At 43.3% G+C, this 20,329-nt stretch overlaps 1 protein-coding gene across 1 annotated transcript in view; it reads right to left on the bottom strand.

The window, feature by feature from the left end:
• Positions 1 to 228: 228 nt before the first annotated feature.
• Positions 229 to 20,329, bottom strand: part of LOC141258738 (fucolectin-like) — a 48,003-nt gene continuing 27,902 nt past the window's right edge. Inside the window, exons 3-5 of the mRNA XM_073673793.1 lie at positions 16,956 to 17,024; positions 1,683 to 1,983; positions 229 to 475 (exon numbers count right to left, since the gene is read on the bottom strand). Coding sequence (XP_073529894.1) covers positions 328 to 475; positions 1,683 to 1,983; positions 16,956 to 17,024 — 518 coding nt within the window. The 3' untranslated portion in view covers positions 229 to 327. The remainder of the gene's footprint in view (positions 476 to 1,682; positions 1,984 to 16,955; positions 17,025 to 20,329) is intronic.

Consider the following 20,329-nt stretch of genomic DNA (forward strand, 5'->3'; position numbering starts at 1 on the left):
TAAGGATGCACTGTTCAGCAGTATAATTTAGCAACAAACGACTATAATATAAAAAAGTGATGTCCTATGCCTCCACCAGCCTTGGCTATAGTTGTCACAGTCATTGTCCAAACTTTCCTTCATAACAAACCCCTAGACATGAACTAAGCATCCTGAGCATGGAAACTCATCCTATGAACTCCAGGAAGGAAAGAACTGGACATCATGCATTATAAATGTAAATGCTTTTATTTTATGATATTATGCACTTGTATATATGTATTTATCGTAGATTATTACTATATTGTTAGTAATATTTTACTTCCGGTTATTGGTACGAGTTCTACTTCAGTAATCTGCTCCAAAAACCTGAACTTCGCACAAGTGAAGATATTCTGTTTTTCCACGCAAAATGACGTTGACATATCTCCCGACCATATTGTTGCATTGGAAGGTTTCAGTCGCTCCACGTGGAATTGTTGTCACCACTGCACACCTGTAACATAAGCCATGATAGGTTAGAGTCCTTCCATAAATTCATATCGGCATGTAGAAGAGGCCACTGGGCCTGACTGTTATGGACCTTTTGGTAGCTTCACAGAGGAAACCTCGACCAGTGATGGACCTTCCCCTGAAGTCAGTGATACTCAACGGCACATGGAACCAAACATAATTTGAATTCAAACCCTTGACTTCTTTGAAGGATAAACCGACAGAACAGAGGAGTATGGAGTGAAAACACGAATGAAGAGGAGTGTGAAGGGACCAGAAGAGAAAAGACAGGGGTGTGGAGGGAAAAGAAGAGCCTGGAGGAGACAGAGGAGTGTGAAGGGACCAGAAGAGATGAGAAAAGAGAGGGGTGTGGAGGGAAAAGAAGAGTCTGGAGGAGACAGAGGAGTGTGAAGGGACCAGAAGAGATGAGAAAAGACAGGGGTGTGGAGGGAAAAGAAGAGTCAGGAGGAGACAGAGGAGTGTGAAGGGACCAGAAGAGATGAGAAAAGACAGGGGTGTGGAGGGAAAAGAGGAGTCTGGAGGAGACAGAGGAGTCTATTGAGAACATAGGGGTTTGGTGAGGACAAAAGAGTATGGAGGAGAAAACAGGAGTGTGGAGACAACTGAGGTGTCTGGAGAACAGAAAGGTCTGGAGAGGACAGATAAGTCTGGAGATGAACGAGTAATTTGGAGTGAATCTGGAGGACACAGTAGTCTGCAGAGGACAGATGAGTCTGGAAGAAAAAAGGAAAGACTCTGTGGAGAATACAGGAGTCTGAAATAGAGCAGTGTGGTAGACACAGAGATCAGAAGAGGAAAGAGGAATCTGGAGATAACTGAGGGAATAGAGGGGTCTACAGAGGACAGAAGTGTATGGAAAAAACCATTAGGAGTTTGGAGGGAGTCTGGAGAGGACAGAGGGTTGTGTAGGAGATAGAGGGGTCTACAAAGAACAGAGGTGCCTAGAGAAAACAGAAGGGTCTTGGAAAGTCATGCCTTCAGAAAATCTAATTTGTATGAAATGTCCATTGGCAACCTGTTGGCCATTTTTTTGCTGTATATGTCCTGACTGTTATATGTTTAAATTCAATAAGTATCTTCATGGATTTTAACGTAATGTGGTGAGCGCCGCATATTTATCTTGTATGGAAAGTGATATGAGATATATAACACATATTGGTAGATCAGAATATGTAGCGGCTCATTCTCACCTTGGATTATTGTTCCCGTTGTTGGCCAATGAGTCTCCAACAAGGATTTCTGCACCGTTTAGCCGTTCTTCACAGCAGTCGTTCCGGGTAGTGATGGTTATGTGGTTAATTTTGTAAGACCTCAGCAAGTCGACCCTCCACCATGGAGACAAGTCATTGTGTGTGTGGGAACAGGATCCATGATAAAAATCTGAGTCCTGGTTTCCATCTATTGCGTTTATTGCCATTGACATGAAGCCATAGTTCGGATCCTTTGCAATTGAAGACTGAGTGGCTCGACCATGAAGTGCGAGGTTCCTATCTATCAAGAGAAGGTGAAACATGGAAGATTGAGCGGGTTATACCAGTAATCTGCACACAGACAACAACGTAATGAACAGCCAATTGCATCTTAACCCCTTCACGACTGCCGACGGTAAACGTGGGCGCTTGCTGGGTTTTGTGCAGTGCCGACATTTGTCTACGGTCGGCGGTCTTGCAGAGGTCAGGACCCCCACATACCTGCAAGCACCAGGATACTGGTGCAGAATGCTAGCTGTGACACCTGATCTCATCGAGACCTGATTGGTTCAGGTCTTGATGACGTCACAGTCATGCCAGCCACTGACAGCAATCGCTGGAAAAGTTTGTTGTAGTAATAAACTTTCCTGGGTGATTTGCGTCATATAAAACACTGTTTCTCCTCTGATCTTCGGTCAGTGAGCGATCAGAAAAGAAAGTGTGACAAATGCTAAATAAATTAGATTATTCATAATTGATTAATATATTAATATTCTTAAAGTTAAAATAAATCATTAGGGTTAGATTTAGGATTAGGGTTAGGGTTAGATTTAGGGTTAGGGTTAGATTTAGGGTTAGATTTAGGATTAGGGTTAGGGTTAGATTTAGGATTAGGGTTAGGGTTAGATTTAGGGTTAGGGTTAGATTTAGGGTTAGGTTTAGGGTTAGGGTTAGATTTAGGGTTAGGGTTAGATTTAGGTTTAGGGTTAGAGTTAGGGTTAGGGTTAGATTTAGGGTTAGAGTTAGGGGTAGATTTAGGGTTAGGGTTAGATTTAGGGTTAGGTTTAGGGTTAGGGTTAGGTTTAGGGTTAGGGTTAGATTTAGGGTTAGAGTTAGGGTTAGATTTAGTGTTAGGTTTAGGGTTAGGGTTAGATTTAGGGTTAGTGTTAGGTTTAGGGTTAGGGTTAGATTTAGGGTTAGATTTAGGATTGATTGCAATTGTTTTACCGATCAGTTATTACTAATTCCATCAATTATTTGATTAATAAATTAGTTACGTTAATCAATTAGTTACGTTAATCAATTACATTAATCATTTAGCTGCGTTAATCAATTTGTTCATTTTTGTACTAATATAAACATACAAATACTATATACAATACTATATATACTATACAGATAATTTGAGAGGAACGTATTTTCTACTAAAATATAACTAACTAGATGGAGTCCCGATGCTATGGCATCGGGAGAGCAGTAATGTCACGATGGGGGCAGGCTTTGCAGTTCTGAGAATCTCTCCCCCCCCATGTGCTCACCCTCCTATCCACTCTCTCTCTCCCCCATCTGCTGTCTTCTCCTCTCATGTGATCTCTTCTTTGACCTGTCTACCTCATGTGCTCTCCCCCTTCTCTGCTGTCTCTCTCCTTCCTGTGCTGTGTTCTCCCCTCATGTGTTCTCTCGTTTGAGCTGTCTCCCCCCTGTGCTCTCTCTCTCCTCCTGTGCTCTGTCTCTCTCCCCCCTGTGCGCTCTCTCTCTCCCCCCTGTGCGCTCTCTCTCTCCCCATCTGCTGTCTTCTCCTCTCATGTGATCTCTTCTTTGACCTGTCTACCCCATGTGCTATCCCTCTTATCTGCTGTCTCTCTCCTTCCTGTGCTGTGTTCTCCCCTCATGTGCTGTCTCGTTAGAGCTGTCTCCCCCCTGTGCTCTGTCTCTCTCCCCCCTGTGCTCTGTCTCTCTCCCCCCTGTGCGCTCTCTCTCTCCCCATCTGCTGTCTTCTCCTCTCATGTGATCTCTTCTTTGACCTGTCTACCTCATGTGCTCTCCCCCTTCTCTGCTGTCTCTCTCCTTCCTGTGCTGTGTTCTCCCCTCATGTGTTCTCTCGTTTGAGCTGTCTCCCCCCTGTGCTCTCTCTCTCCTCCTGTGCTCTGTCTCTCTCCCCCCTGTGCGCTCTCTCTCTCCCCCCTGTGCGCTCTCTCTCTCCCCATCTGCTGTCTTCTCCTCTCATGTGATCTCTTCTTTGACCTGTCTACCCCATGTGCTCTCCCTCTTATCTGCTGTCTCTCTCCTTCCTGTGCTGTGTTCTCCCCTCATGTGCTGTCTCCCCCCTGTGCTCTGTCTCTCTCCCCCCTGTGCGCTCTCTCTCTCCCCCCTGTGTGCTCTCTCTCTCCCCCATCTGCTGTCTTCTCCTCTCATGTGATCTCTTCTTTGACCTGTCTACCCCATGTTCTCTCCCCCTTGTCTGCTCTCTCTCTCCTTCCTGTGCTGTGTTCTCCCCTCATGTGCTGTCTCGTTAGAGCTGTCTCCCCCCTGTGCTCTGTCTCTCTCCCCCATCTGCTGTCTTCTCTCATGTGATCTCTTCTTTGACCTGTCTACCCCATGTTCCCTCCCCCTTGTCTACTCTCTTTCCACCCCTGTGCTGTCTTCTTCCCTTATGTGTTCTCTCGCTTGAGCTGTCTCCCCGCGCAGTAAATCAGACCGCCGCCATCTTTGTGCAGGCAGATAGCGGCGGTCACATTAAAACTGCGTATACGCTCCTCCTGTACAAAGATGGTGGCGGTCAGTGAATCATTTGGCTGATCCCGGTGGTGGCGTGTACGGCGTGTTCGCGACGGTGTTCCGCTGGTGGTACCGCGCAAGAGGCTGGTACCACCAGCGGTTTCCATATTGAGACTCCCATCACTTGGGTGTCCCAATACGGCGGTTGGCGAACTTCCGCCGCTTGGAATTCTGATATCCGGACCCATCTGGACGGAACGGGATGTGAAGACATTACAAGGTAGGTATATTATAGATACTGTACAGTGTACATTTACTGTATAAAAACAATATAAAAAGTAATAAAATGGCCCCTCCATCTTATACCGCAGTGGAGGCTCTGACAGTGTAGAATGTCTAATGTCAGATGGAGATGTGGATTTCGAGGGCTTTAGTTGAGGCGAGAGTGATAGCTCAGTGATTCTGGTCCATCCACAAACACAACAAGGACCAGTACAAGAGGGACAAACAGCTACCGGAGAAACGTCTCAAAATCCGGGAACACTGCCCAGGACAAGTGACGTCCCTGGTACTAGTGAACTGGAGCAGGACAATGTACAAGGGGCTTTACCACTTGATGTAGCATTTCCCAGATGGGGGGCTTCGGATTCGGCTGCTCCATTCATCCCTGATTTTGATGCCATAAATGTGGAGGTGGAAGATTTAGGACCAGTTTACTTTTTTTAAATTTGTTTATGACAGATCGCTTGCTAGAGTATATTGTTCTCCAAATAAATATCCAAATAAATTTATATGCTTCCCAATTTATCAGTCAGAATCCACAATCCTATTACGCTCGGTCAAATTCATGGATGCCGACTGATCTTACGTAAATTATAAAATTTGTACATTATCCATGGGGTTTGTTAAAAAAAATGAGCATGCGCTCTTACTGACCCAACCGCCCTGTTCAAGCCACCCCTGTCGTTCTTCCTAGATCCCGCTACCGTCATGAGATTTTGATATTTTAACAACAATGGCCAATGTCTGCCCAGAAATGTCCCCGGACATGACAGACTATATAAAATCAGACTCGAAGAGTTGACAGAAAAGTTCTTAAGGCTCTATGCCCCGACTCAAGACATTTCCATCGATGAGTCCCTTGTAAAATTCAAAGGAAGACTGCACCTCAAGCAATTTATCCCATCTAAGAGGGCAAGGCTCGGAATAAAGCTCTATAAAATCTGAGATAGTTCAACAGGATACATATCAGGTTTTCACATTTATTAGGAGAAGGATAGCCAACTAAGCCCACCAGGATGCCCTACTTATCTGGGGACATCTGGAAAAATCATTTGGGAGCTGATATAAGTCAATTTTTACAAAAACCTGTATGTAGAAAATGACTACAGCAGCATACGCCTATTGGATGAACTCAACATCGGGGCTTGTGGGACCATTCGTAAAAACCGTCAGGAGTTTCCACAATCATTGGTCAACGATAAGTTCCATCAGGGGGCTGTACGCAATGGAGAGCTGCTTACCCTCAAGTATAAGGATAAGAAGGATATTTTTATCCTCAGCTCGATGCCACAAGGGCCACTGTAGAACTAGGATCCACTACTATAAAGTCAGTCATTGATTACAACATATACATGGATGTGTGGACCTTGCAGACCAGGTTCTACAGCCATACCAGGTATCAAGAAAATCATATACCTGGTATAAAAGGAAAAGGTCATTGAAAATCTTGTTTTTATAAATGTGGGCTCCGCTCATCCATCAGAATGTGAAGATGTCAAAACACTCACTGAGCGACATTTTATTGGACTAATTCCAGCAACAGAAACGAGAAAGAACCCCCAGAAAAGATGTGGTGTATGTACCAAGAGAGTAATGATAACCTTCATTATTGCCCATTATTACCAGCCTTAGGCCTCATTGACTGCTTTAAAATCTTCCACAAGGAACCACGCTTTCAATCTGCATTAATTCATTCCAATTTGCCATTCAATATGGCTTCGTTTAGCGAATGACCCATTCGAGTAGAGCCCACTTAACAATTTCCGTGGTGGATGTCTCCGGAGACACAAGCTGGGCACAATATATAGTTGGGCACTACAATGGCAGATTTGCAATTTTTGCTCTAAATCATCCACTGCTGCTTGTTTCTGGAAATCATCCATGGAGTGAAAATCGTCACTATACCCATAGATGAATCCCAGAGGGGTGTCATTTCCAAAATGGGGTCTCTTCAGGGGGGATTCTGCTGTTCTGGCACTTAGCGGAGTCCACAAGCTATTCTAGGATAAATCTGTACTCCAATAGTCAGCGCTCCTTCCTTCCTCAGCCCTGCTGTGTTGCCAAACAATGCTGTGCAGACACATAAGGAGTATTGCAAAAATTGTGAGACAAATTAAAAGGCCACTTTTATCTATTTTCCCATGTAAAAATATAAATTCTGGGGTTAAAACAATATTTTAATGGTAAAAATGTAATTATTTTTTCTATGAAATTCTATGAAACAGCTGTGGTATCAGTATAATCACTGCACCACTAGATGAATTCATTCAGTGGAGTAGGTTGTAAAATGGGGTCACTTATGGGGGTTCTGCTGTTCTGGCACCTCCAGGGGCTCTGACAATATGAGATGTCACCCACAAACTATTCAAGCAAAATCTGCTCTCCAATATGGCGCTCCTTCTCTTCTGAGCTTTGCACTGTGGCTGAAATGCAGTTTCCAACCACATATGGGGTATCGGCATACTCGGAGAAATTGCACGGCGGGGTCCATTTTATCATTTTACCCTTGTGAAAATGACAAAATTGAGGCTCTTTCAACTTTTTCGTGAAAAAAAACATAATATTTCATTTTCACATCTCAATATTTTAAAATTCTGTGATGTACCTGTGGTATCAAGATGGTCATCAAACCAGCAGATGGATTTGGCAAAGGGGTGTAGTTTCCCAAATGGGGTCACTAGTAGGGATGTCCACTGTTTAGGCACATCAGGGACTTTGCAAATGCGACATTGTGTCTGCTCTCCATTCCAGGCAATTTCGCTTTCCAAAAGTCAAATGGCACTTCTTCCCTTCTGAGCCCTGCCATGCACCCAAACAGTAGTTTTCCTCCACACATGGGGTATCGGCGTACTCAGGAGAAATTGCACAACACATTTTAGGGTCCATTTTCTCCTGGTACCCTTGTGAAAATAAAAAAATTGGGTCTAAGACAAAATTTGTATGGGAAAAATTTGACTTTCTATTTTCACGGCTCTACATTATAAACTTCTGGGAAGCACATGTGGGTTCAATGTACTCACCACACATCTACATAAATTCCTTGAGGGGTCTAGTTTCTCCAAATATGAAATATTGCATCCGCTATTGATTCTAGCCAATTTTGCGTTGTACTAGTCAAATGACGCTCCTTCCCTTCTGAGCCCAAACAGTAGTTTTCTATCACATATCAAGTATCAGCATACTCAGGAGAAATTGTACAACAAATTTTGGGGTCTATTTTCTCTTGTTACCCTTGTGAAAATAAAAAAATTGGGGCTAAAATAACATTTTTGTGGGAAAAATTAGATTTTTTATTTTTGCGGTTCAACGTTCTAAAGTTCTGTCAAGCACCTGGGAGTTCAAGGTGTTCATCACACATCTAGCTAAATTCTTTGAGGTGTCTAGTTTCCAAAATGGGGTCATTTGTGGGAGGTTTTCACAGTTTAGGCACATCAGGGGGTCTCCAAACGCAACATGGCATTCGCCATCGATTCCAGTCAATTTTGAGCTTCAAAAGTCAAACGGTGCTCCTTCCTTTCCGAGCCTTGCTGTGCGCCCAAACAGTAGTTTTCCACCACATAAGGGGTATCGCGTACTCAGGAGAAATTGTACAACAAATTGTATGGTCCATTTTCTCCTATTACCCTTGTAAAAATGAAAAATTTGGGGCTAAGTTAACATTTTTGTGGCAAAAAGTACAATTTTCATTTTTTCCTTCTACATTGCTTTAATTCCTGTAAAGCACCTGAAGGGTTAAAAAACTTCTTTCATGTGGTTTTGAGGGGTGAAGTTTTTAAAATGGTGTCACTTATGTGTATTTTCTGTCACATGGGCCCCTCAAAGTCACTTCAAGTATGATGTGGTCCCTAAAAAAAATTTAATTTTGTTGGAAAAATTAGAAATTGCTGGTCAACTTTTAACTCTTCTAGCAAAAAAAATGTTTCAAAAATTGCGCTGATGTAAAGTAGACATGTGGGAAATGTTATTTATTAACTATTTTGTTTGACATATATCTCTGGTTTAAAGGCATAAAAATTTTGAAAATTGTAAAATTTTCAAAAATTTCCGATATTTTCACAAATAAATGCAAAAAATTTTGTCCCAAATTTACCAATCTCATAAAGTGACACTGGTCAGAATTGAAAAAAATTGACCTGGTCGTGAAGGTGCAAACAGGCTGGGGGGGTGAAGGTTTAAAAAACAAAACTCCCTGAGTCCAGCGCTTAATCTTTGTCTGCTACTGTCTGCAGCATTGAAGTTGTGTTGACAGCACTGCAGACAATCAGTGAGCTCTGCGATTCAGGTTGTCAACTCGGGCTGAGCTACTGCGCTAACTGATCATCTGCAGTGCTGTCGAAATTGCTTCAACGCTGCAGGCAATAACAAATACTGATTGCAGCAGCAGAGAGTCAGCATTGGACCTGGTTATGGGTAGTAAAGCACAGTTTTTTTCTTTTAAACAAACTGCAGCTGGGGACAGGGGTTTTCCAAAACTTAAAAATCCCTTTACGTCGTAGCTTCTTTCTACATGGGGAATTTTTAGTTGCATCTGAGCAAAAACCTCTCAGCATTCTGCACGTCTTCAGGGTCTATGCAGAACGTCCCTGGTCATGTGCAGGTAGAGGGTGGTTGGGTGGTTATGTGCCCCCTCTAAATATTGCATAGGATGTAGTGGCCCTTAGGTCCCCACGCAAAGACAGTAGAAGGAAGTAGCTGTGCACAGGAGATATGTCAACAATTTTTCTCAATGGGAGAAGCTTGATGGTCACCGTCTTAAATGAGGAAAACACTTTGTAGACAACTATGACATTTCATGATGTCTACAGCATCTCCTTACTCTGGAACAGTCTATGTGTCACTTTTTTTCACTCCGCTCACAGTGCTGGTCACTGCCCTTCTCGTGGGCACCTCACTTGGTGGCAATCTCCAGCAGCACCTCTTGTCTGCCACTTTTGCACAATCTTAGGGCCTCCATACGCAATAGACTAATGTCAGCTGAACCCATCAATATCGACAGGTTCAGCCTTAGTCTAATGTGTATGGGGCACCGGCCGACTGATGCTTGGGGATATGTCGATTGCGCATGTGTGATTTCGGACTGCCGATCAAATTGTTCTCCCAGAGATAAGTTGCCGCCAGACGTGCCGGTCGGCGGATTTCTCAGAGAATACAGGAATGCTAGACAGAATGAGCACTCACATTTTTGGGAAAGTCAGCTGAGATAGTTGTGGGCCGAGTGATTGACAGAAGCATTGTTCGGCCGATAGCCATCCTATGTGTATGGCCGGCTTTACACCTCTATTTTAGCAGGTTAAACTTCTTATATCTAGTTGTCTTTGGTGTGTTAGTCCCCTCCACACTCAGGCATCACCTTACAGACTCCTTTGGTGAGGCCATCTCCTCCACACTCAGGCATCACCTTACAGACTCCTTTGGTGAGGCCATCTCCTCCACACTCAGGCATCACCTTACAGACTCCTTTGGTGATGCCATCTCCTTCACACTCAGGCATCACCTTACAGACTCCTTTGGTGAGGCCGTCTCCTTCACACTCAGGCATCACCTTACAGACTCCTTTGGTGAGGCCATCTCCTCCACACTCAGGCATCACCTTACAGACTCCTTTGGTGAGGCCATCTCCTCCACACTCAGGCATCACCTTACAGACTCCTTTGGTGATGCCATCTCCTTCACACTCAGGCATCACCATACAGACTCCTTTGGTGAGGCCATCTCCTTCACACACAGGCATCACCATACAGACTCCTTTGGTGAGGCTGTCTCCTTCACACTCAGGCATCACCTTACAGACTCCTTTGGTGAGGCCGTCTCCTTTACACTCAGGCATCTCCTTACAGACTCCTTTGGTGAGGCCGTCTCCTTTACACTCAGGCATCACCATGCAGACTCCTTTGGTGAGGCCATCTCCTTCACACTCAGGCATCATCTTACAGACTCCTTTGGTGATGCCATGTCCTTCACACTCAGGCATCACCTTACAGACTCCTTTGGTGAGGCCGTCTCCTTCACACTCAGGCATCACCATACAGACTCCTTTGGTGAGGCCATCTCCTTCACACTCAGGCATCACCTTACAGACTCCTTTGGTGAGGCCATCTCCTTCACACTCAGGCATCACCATACAGACTCCTTTGGTGAGGCCGTCTCCTTCACACTCAGGCATCACCTTACAGACTCCTTTGGTGAGGCCATCTCCTTCACACTCAGGCATCATCTTACAGACTCCTTTGGTGAGGCCATCTCCTTCACACTCAGGCATCATCTTACAGACTCCTTTGGTGAGGCCGTGTCGTTGACCCTGAAGATGAGCTGATAACAGTTGTCTACTGATGGTTGCACACTGTGTAGTGCTAAGATGTTAATGGCCATCAGGAATCCATATTGGCAGCCTGTCTTTAAAGAACCCTTTAAGATAATTCACAGTAACAGTTATAGTAGACAGTAATAGCTTAGTTTATACTACCTTTGCATTTTCTGTAGCTTCCCCAGCACCTGGATCAACATTTATTGAGAAAGTAGCAATGTTTAGTGGGAAAGTAGCAATGTTTAGTGGGAAAGTGGCAATGTTTAGTGAGAAAGTAGCAATGTTTAGTGAGAAAGTAGCAATGTTTAGTGGGAAAGTGGCAATGTTTAGTGGGAAAGTAGCAATGTTTCGTGGGAAAGTGGCAATGTTTAGTGAGAAAGTGGCAATGTTTAGTGGGAAAGTAGCAATGTTTAGTGGGAAAGTAGCAATGTTTAGTGGTGAAAGTAGCAATGTTTAGTGGGAAAGTGGCAATGTTTAGTGGGAAAGTAGCAATGTTTAGTGGGAAAGTAGCAATGTTTAGTGGGAAAGTAGCAATGTTTAGTGGGAAAGTGGCAATGTTTAGTGGGAAAGTGGCAATGTTTAGTGAGAAAGTAGCAATGTTTAGTGGGAAAGTAGCAATGTTTAGTGAGAAAGTAGCAATGTTTAGTGGGAAAGTAGCAATGTTTAGTGAGAAAGTAGCAATGTTTAGTGGGAAAGTAGCAATGTTTAGTGGGAAAGTGGCAATGTTTAGTGAGAAAGTAGCAATGTTTAGTGAGAAAGTAGCAATGTTTAGTGGGAAAGTGGCAATGTTTAGTGGGAAAGTAGCAATGTTTAGTGAGAAAGTAGCAATGTTTAGTGGGAAAGTAGCAATGTTTAGTGAGAAAGTAGCAATGTTTAGTGAGAAAGTAGCAATGTTTAGTGGGAAAGTGGCAATGTTTAGTGAGAAAGTAGCAATGTTTAGTGGGAAAGTGGCAATGTTTCGTGGGAAAGTGGCAATGTTTAGTGGTGAAAGTAGCAATGTTTAGTGGGAAAGTAGCAATGTTTAGTTGGAAAGTAGCAATGTTTAGTGAGAAAGTAGCAATGTTTAGTGGGAAAGTGGCAATGTTTCGTGGGAAAGTGGCAATGTTTAGTGGTGAAAGTAGCAATGTTTAGTGGGAAAGTAGCAATGTTTAGTTGGAAAGTAGCAATGTTTAGTGAGAAAGTAGCAATGTTTAGTGGGAAAGTGGCAATGTTTAGTGAGAAAGTGGCAATGTTTAGTGGGAAAGTAGCAATGTTTAGTGGGAAAGTGGCAATGTTTAGTGGGAAAGTGGCAATGTTTAGTGGGAAAGTGGCAATGTTTAGTGGTGAAAGTAGCAATGTTTAGTTGGAAAGTAGCAATGTTTAGTGGGAAAGTAGCAATGTTTAGTGGTGAAAGTAGCAATGTTTAGTGGTGAAAGTAGCAATGTTTAGTGGGAAAGTAGCAATGTTTAGTGGTGAAAGTAGCAATGTTTAGTGGGAAAGTAGCAATGTTTAGTTGGAAAGTAGCAATGTTTAGTGAGAAAGTAGCAATGTTTAGTGGGAAAGTGGCAATGTTTAGTGAGAAAGTGGCAATGTTTAGTGGGAAAGTAGCAATGTTTAGTGGGAAAGTGGCAATGTTTAGTGGGAAAGTGGCAATGTTTAGTGGGAAAGTGGCAATGTTTAGTGGTGAAAGTAGCAATGTTTAGTGGGAAAGTAGCAATGTTTAGTTGGAAAGTAGCAATGTTTAGTGGGAAAGTAGCAATGTTTAGTGGTGAAAGTAGCAATGTTTAGTTGGAAAGTAGCAATGTTTAGTGGGAAAGTGGCAATGTTTAGTGGTGAAAGTAGCAATGTTTAGTGGGAAAGTAGCAATGTTTAGTTGGAAAGTAGCAATGTTTAGTGGGAAAGTAGCAATGTTTAGTGGTGAAAGTGGCAATGTTTAGTGGGAAAGTGGCAATGTTTAGTGGGAAAGTGGCAATGTTTAGTGGTGAAAGTAGCAATGTTTAGTGGTGAAAGTAGCAATGTTTAGTGGGAAAGTGGCAATGTTTAGTGGGAAAGTGGCAATGTTTAGTGGGAAAGTGGCAATGTTTAGTGGTGAAAGTAGCAATGTTTAGTGAGAAAGTAGCAATGTTTAGTGGGAAAGTGGCAATGTTTAGTGAGAAAGTAGCAATGTTTAGTGGGAAAGTAGCAATGTTTAGTGAGAAAGTAGCAATGTTTAGTGGTGAAAGTAGCAATGTTTAGTGGGAAAGTGGCAATGTTTAGTGGGAAAGTGGCAATGTTTAGTGGGAAAGTAGCAATGTTTAGTGGGAAAGTAGCAATGTTTAGTGAGAAAGTAGCAATGTTTAGTGGTGAAAGTAGCAATGTTTAGTGGTGAAAGTAGCAATGTTTAGTGGGAAAGTAGCAATGTTTAGTGGGAAAGTAGCAATGTTTAGTGGGAAAGTAGCAATGTTTAGTGGGAAAGTAGCAATGTTTAGTGAGAAAGTAGCAATGTTTAGTTGTGAAAGTAGCAATGTTTAGTGGGAAAGTAGCAATGTTTAGTGGGAAAGTAGCAATGTTTAGTGGGAAAGTAGCAATGTTTAGTGGGAAAGTAGCAATGTTTAGTGGGAAAGTGGCAATGTTTAGTGAGAAAGTAGCAATGTTTAGTGGGAAAGTAGCAATGTTTAGTGGGAAAGTAGCAATGTTTAGTGAGAAAGTAGCAATGTTTAGTGGGAAAGTAGCAATGTTTAGTGAGAAAGTAGCAATGTTTAGTGGGAAAGTAGCAATGTTTAGTGGGAAAGTAGCAATGTTTAGTGAGAAAGTAGCAATGTTTAGTGAGAAAGTAGCAATGTTTAGTGGGAAAGTAGCAATGTTTAGTGAGAAAGTAGCAATGTTTAGTGGGAAAGTAGCAATGTTTAGTGAGAAAGTAGCAATGTTTAGTGGGAAAGTAGCAATGTTTAGTGGGAAAGTGGCAATGTTTAGTGAGAAAGTAGCAATGTTTAGTGAGAAAGTAGCAATGTTTAGTGGGAAAGTAGCAATGTTTAGTGGGAAAGTAGCAATGTTTAGTGAGAAAGTAGCAATGTTTAGTGGGAAAGTGGCAATGTTTAGTGGGAAAGTAGCAATGTTTAGTGAGAAAGTAGCAATGTTTAGTGGGAAAGTAGCAATGTTTAGTGAGAAAGTAGCAATGTTTAGTGGTGAAAGTAGCAATGTTTAGTGGGAAAGTGGCAATGTTTAGTGAGAAAGTAGCAATGTTTAGTGAGAAAGTAGCAATGTTTAGTGGGAAAGTGGCAATGTTTAGTGGGAAAGTGGCAATGTTTAGTGGTGAAAGTAGCAATGTTTAGTGGGAAAGTAGCAATGTTTAGTTGGAAAGTAGCAATGTTTAGTGAGAAAGTAGCAATGTTTAGTGGGAAAGTGGCAATGTTTCGTGGGAAAGTGGCAATGTTTAGTGGGGAAAGTAGCAATGTTTAGTGGGAAAGTAGCAATGTTTAGTTGGAAAGTAGCAATGTTTAGTGAGAAAGTAGCAATGTTTAGTGGGAAAGTGGCAATGTTTAGTGAGAAAGTAGCAATGTTTAGTGGGAAAGTAGCAATGTTTAGTGGGAAAGTAGCAATGTTTAGTGAGAAAGTAGCAATGTTTAGTGGTGAAAGTAGCAATGTTTAGTGGGAAAGTGGCAATGTTTAGTGGGAAAGTGGCAATGTTTAGTGGGAAAGTAGCAATGTTTAGTGGGAAAGTAGCAATGTTTAGTGAGAAAGTAGCAATGTTTAGTGGTGAAAGTAGCAATGTTTAGTGGTGAAAGTAGCAATGTTTAGTGGTGAAAGTAGCAATGTTTAGTGGGAAAGTAGCAATGTTTAGTGGGAAAGTAGCAATGTTTAGTGGGAAAGTAGCAATGTTTAGTGGGAAAGTAGCAATGTTTAGTGAGAAAGTAGCAATGTTTAGTTGTGAAAGTAGCAATGTTTAGTGGGAAAGTAGCAATGTTTAGTGGGAAAGTAGCAATGTTTAGTGGGAAAGTAGCAATGTTTAGTGGGAAAGTAGCAATGTTTAGTGGGAAAGTAGCAATGTTTAGTGGGAAAGTAGCAATGTTTAGTGGGAAAGTAGCAATGTTTAGTGGGAAAGTGGCAATGTTTAGTGAGAAAGTAGCAATGTTTAGTGGGAAAGTAGCAATGTTTAGTGGGAAAGTGGCAATGTTTAGTGAGAAAGTAGCAATGTTTAGTGGGAAAGTAGCAATGTTTAGTGGGAAAGTAGCAATGTTTAGTGAGAAAGTAGCAATGTTTAGTGGGAATGTAGCAATGTTTAGTGAGAAAGTAGCAATGTTTAGTGAGAAAGTAGCAATGTTTAGTGGGAAAGTAGCAATGTTTATATTATCATCCAATTACTGCATCGTTTCGGTATGAATGTTTGGTGAGAAATGATATGTTTATAGTATGGTGGACCATCTGGTACCAGGAGCCGTTGGCATGCTTCATCTCCGGTGATATACTTGTTCGGTGTTAATTGACCTCTGAAGAGCCGGCCACTCAGAAGGAAGATACTACATTGAACAAATGGAACCTTTCAGAATCTGTGTAACATTTGGTTACGCAGGAATTTGTTTTCAAATGAGATATAAGCTAGTGAAGATTTCAGTTAACCTGTGGACTGGAGGGGACGCCCATGAGGGTCCACAGTGTGGATATCCCAGGAATCTCTCCGTCTTCACTATTTGCTTCTCGCAGCTGATCTTCCCGGACAGATGATGTGTCTGGTTCCTGGTGAAGTTATTTCTTCCTGTGTAGTGTGCAGTGTAAGTACTTTACCTTTGTGACTTATATAATGCAGAAGTGTACGCAGTATCACACTATTTCCTATTTTCTGTAGTCATTTAATTAGAATAACAAACTAATCACCTTCTTTACAGCCGTATCCGAGCCCTTTAAATACTTGGCAAAACACACTGTTGGGGGGATTTCTGATGTAGAGGGGCTCGTCTCCTTCACTTTAAACAATCTACACCCAACGCAGTTCAGGCTGGAGCTCATTAAGTCCTAGGGTAGCGCACCTTAAAAAACTGAATTTATCTGCAGCAATGGTGGTAATCTGCAGGTAAATACCATGTTTGGCAGTGGAACAGGAAGCTGGCTTCTAATCTTCCGTATGGCCATGTAATCCCTTCCCCTGCTCATCGCCGTGTGCTGAGCAGACTGTCAGTCGAGGTGAAGGGTGAGCGTTCCCAGTTTGCTCGCTGTGTACCGAGCTCTGACTGATCACTTGCGGCTGCAGAGAGAGTTTTCCAAACCATACAGAGAAGAAGAGAATTGCAGCACTCTCCGGTCATAAAAAAAAATCCATGATTTTATTTCAATTCTCTTCTCTCTATGGTTATAAATAAATGGTTTACACATAGTTTGCACTACTCTCTGTTGCTATTGCAAATCATTGCTGAAGTTATTGGAGATTCCGGTATTCATACTCTTTTAAACTAATTTCCCCCCTGCACCCACTTTTACATTTACACTGCTGAACATGTTTAAAAGAGTTTTTACCTGCAAACTACCACGGCAGGCAAATACTGTGTTTTCTTGCTTTTTTTTAGCTATCAGCTTCCTCTAAGAGCAAGTACTACTTACCCCTACTTGCTGGCCAGCTAAGTTACAGACTCTTCTGCTAGACCAGTGTTTCCCAAACTCCAGTTCTCACGGCCCCCCACCGCCACGTTCTTAGTATTGCACAGGCGATGGAATTATTATTAATGCATCAAAAACAGGTTCAATGCATCTTTGCATTTTATTCCAAATTAGCACGTTTTACAGGCTGCACATTTTCTATAAAAGCTACATAACACCCTGTAGATTTTCCACCTACAAATTAGTAAAGAAAATCTACAGCATATCTGCCCCATGTGAACAATCCTTTACAGGGGAATGGGAGGTATTTCATCTACTTTAAGATTAGAACATACTTCTTCTTTAATCATTACTGGAGATGACTCTGGCTAACTAGATATTCTCGTTCTTGTTGGAAATATTCTTTTAAAGTTGTCACTTACATTCGAGCGGGTAGGGTTCCGATTCTTGGTCTACCATCATTGAAGTAAATTCCTCATATTCCATGCTTTCTGTAACTGAACAGAAAAAAACAAGTAAAAGTCCTGTCCATAGAGGCACAACGTGTGTCCAGTCTCAGACATTGGGAGAAGACGCGCGTCAGTGGGATAGGGAATCACTTGTTTCTTATTAACTTTTACTGGTGTGAGAATGTCAAAAGTTCTGCATCTTTCAATATTTCAGGCAGAGAGTCCATGTAAACCACCATACCTATGTACCTTACAGCAGTGACATAAAGGAAATTGTGAGACATGATATATTAAAGGGATAGTCCATTACTTAATATTATTTTATTTGTCACCATCGGAACCGATTTTTCTTTTACGTATTTTCGTTTTATTCTCCTCTTATTCTAAGAGAAATAACTTTTTTATTTTTCCGTCCATATAGTCGTATGACGACTTGTCATTTGTGAGACCAATTGTAGATTTTAATCACACCATTAATTTTACTGTTTAATGTAGTGTAAATGGCAAAAAGAATCCATGTGCAATGAAACAGGGAAAGAAACGCAATTGTGCCATTGTTTTTATTGGATTTCATATTTATGGCTTTAGCTGCTAAGTTCAAACAATTGACCTCCTGATTCAGCAGGCCATGTGATTATGGTAATACAAAAATTATATGTACATATATATATATATATATAAATTGTAATGCAGCGACTTGTTGGCATTACGGTAATGGTCCAGGATGTGTTTTACCTGACCATGTACCTTCCCCCTCAGGTGACTGGTCACATGACTGTGACATAGCACAGGTCCTGCGCGCACAGAATGTCTGTCTGATCACATGACTGTGACATCAGCAAGGTCCTGTCAGTATGTGTGTGTGTGTGCACGGGATGGATATATAAACCCTGCTTGATGGGAGACAGGTGTGTTCGGTGTGTTGGGCGTAAGGCCTGTTCCCGTGTGTGTGGGACACCGACCGTGTGAGGCCTAGTGAGGCCGAGTGAAGCCTGGTGCCTGAAAGGCAGAGCCTGGATCCTGTGTAGATGCTAGTGGCCTTGGAAGGCAGAGGTTTGAGGAAGAGTCCTGAAAGGCAGAGCCTGGATCCTGTGTGGATGTCAGTGGCCTTTGAGGAAACGACGGCTAGAGACCCCCACCTGGGAAGCCGCAAAGTCACAGTGGTGGCGGATTATTGGTGAAGAGTCCTGAAAGGCAGAGCCTGGATCCTGTGTGGATGTCAGTGGCCTTTGAGGGAACGACGGCTGGAGACCCCTACCTGGGAAGCCGCAAAGCCATAGTGGTCGCGGAGTAATGGACTGAGACAGCTAACCCGGCAAAGGTAATACACTACGTTATATGGACATTGCTATGGACATTGCTATATGATTACCTTGCTGAAGGTTGTACCTGGAGCAAGTGGGCCTGTGTGTCACTTGGCTCATGAATATTATATATATGTGTGTCGGCGTGCCACTGAGTTGGACCCAGTCATATGCGGTTTATGAAGTAATAAACTGCTGAGCATTGTTTAAAAATGGAAAGACATTGCACGTGTGCATTGATTGTCGCAGCGAAGCGAGTATCCCCCATTATGATGACTAGTGCTGCCTTACATATGGTTCGAGAATGCGGGCAACTGCAGCCCGGTTGCTAGCGGCAACGACAACCCGGTTGCTAGGGGCAACTGCAGTCTGGTTGCTGGAGGCAACTGCAGCCCGGTTGCTAGGGGCAACGGCACAGGACGATGAGTGTGGATTAAAGCATCTGGCTGCAACTCGGCGGGGTTGCGAAGGTTATCATCGCACTCAAACCTGGTTTGCTGTGGCTCGGCGGGGCTCACGAAGTTTAAAGCATCTGGCTGCAACTCGGCGGGGTTGCGAAGGTTGTCGTCGCACTCAAATCCGGATTTGCTGTGGCTCGGCGGGGCCACGAAAATTTTCGGGGAGAGCGGTGTAAAGTGTCTAGTGTGTACCGTGATGGCCATGAATGGTGCAGTATCTCCAGACGGAATTGAGAAGGAGTTAGATGACTGTGTGCAATCGCTCTTCGGCATAATGGAGTGTCCTGAAGAATTGCAGGAGCTGATAAAGATGGCTGTGAAAGGAGCCGCAAATGAGTCTGAAGCTGTTGAGCATTTGAAATGCCTGGTGGAGTCGCAGCAGCAGGCATTTGAGAAACAGCGACAGGACTCACAGCAGGTATTTGAGAAACAGCTACAGGACTCACAGCAGGCATTTGAGAAACAGCGACAGGACTCACAGCAGGTATTTGAGAAACTTTTACAGGACATGGTGCAGGAACCGCAGGAGCTGTGGGCACCATATAGAATGGCGGCAGCGGACCATTCTGTGAACTCTCCGGGGGCGCCATTGTTGTCCCAGAGTGCCCGGGGAGGTGGTAACAGCTGTTGTGAACTGAGTCCTAAGACTACTGTTGATTTTTCTTGTAAAAATTCCCCTGCCGGTGTGGTTGTTAAAAAGGGGGCGGAGTCTAAAAAAGGGGCGGTTGTTCAAAACAGCGTGGAGGATAGAAAATCAAAAAAAATTACTGGTGGTGGGTTGGTACCTCCTAAAAATGACAATGTGACCGTTGATAACGGGGTAGCTCCAGTAGAAGGGGGTGACGTCAAAGTGGGAGGTGACCTGCTAGTCCACAACACTATGGGGAGTGACACAGATCCCGTAGCTGACGGTGACACTACGAAAGTAGAAGGAGAGGTCAGTCAGGAGGGGCTAGACGAGGTGAGAAAGTCCCCATCTCGTAGACGGCGCAAGGGCCACAAAAAGGTTGCTCCTGTAGACTTGGCTGAAAGTGAAAATGAGGAAAATGTAGTACGGTGTGCCTTTGTTTCAAGGGTGGATCCTCCTTCCGAGGCAGAAGAGGAGGTGACGTTGCCAGTAGCAACCTCCGGTACGGTACCGAGTCAGAAGAATCTGACAGCCCTGAAAGAGGAGGCGGCCAGTCATGACCAAGAGCTGGAGCCTATCAGGCAGCAGTGTCAGAGTGACGTGCAGCAACTATGTGGAAACCTGGAGAACGTGTCCTCAGACCAGCTGGGCCTGGAGTCTGAACGGCAGAAAATAAACCAGGTTGTGAGGAACTTACAGCGAGAACTGGAGGAAAACAGAAAGGAAGTCAACAATTGGAAGGAAAAGTTCCAGAGAAATAAAGAGGAGGTTTTTCAGTTGGGACTTGACAAAGCGGAGTTTGAAGAGAGCTGTCTGCCTTAAAAGAGGCGCTGCAGGTTGAAGTTTCCGGACGTGACCAAAACCTAAAACGACTGCGCGAACAGTTCAACCGGGAGCTGTGTGACTCCAAGAAGGAATATGGTGAAAAGCTCAATAGGGAACTGCAACAAATCAAGA

This window comes from Phyllobates terribilis, unplaced genomic scaffold (assembly GCF_046119375.1).
Source record: "Phyllobates terribilis strain yellow unplaced genomic scaffold, ASM4611937v1 Scaffold_3__8_contigs__length_932513732, whole genome shotgun sequence".
NCBI classification, from domain to species: Eukaryota; Metazoa; Chordata; class Amphibia; order Anura; family Dendrobatidae; genus Phyllobates; species Phyllobates terribilis.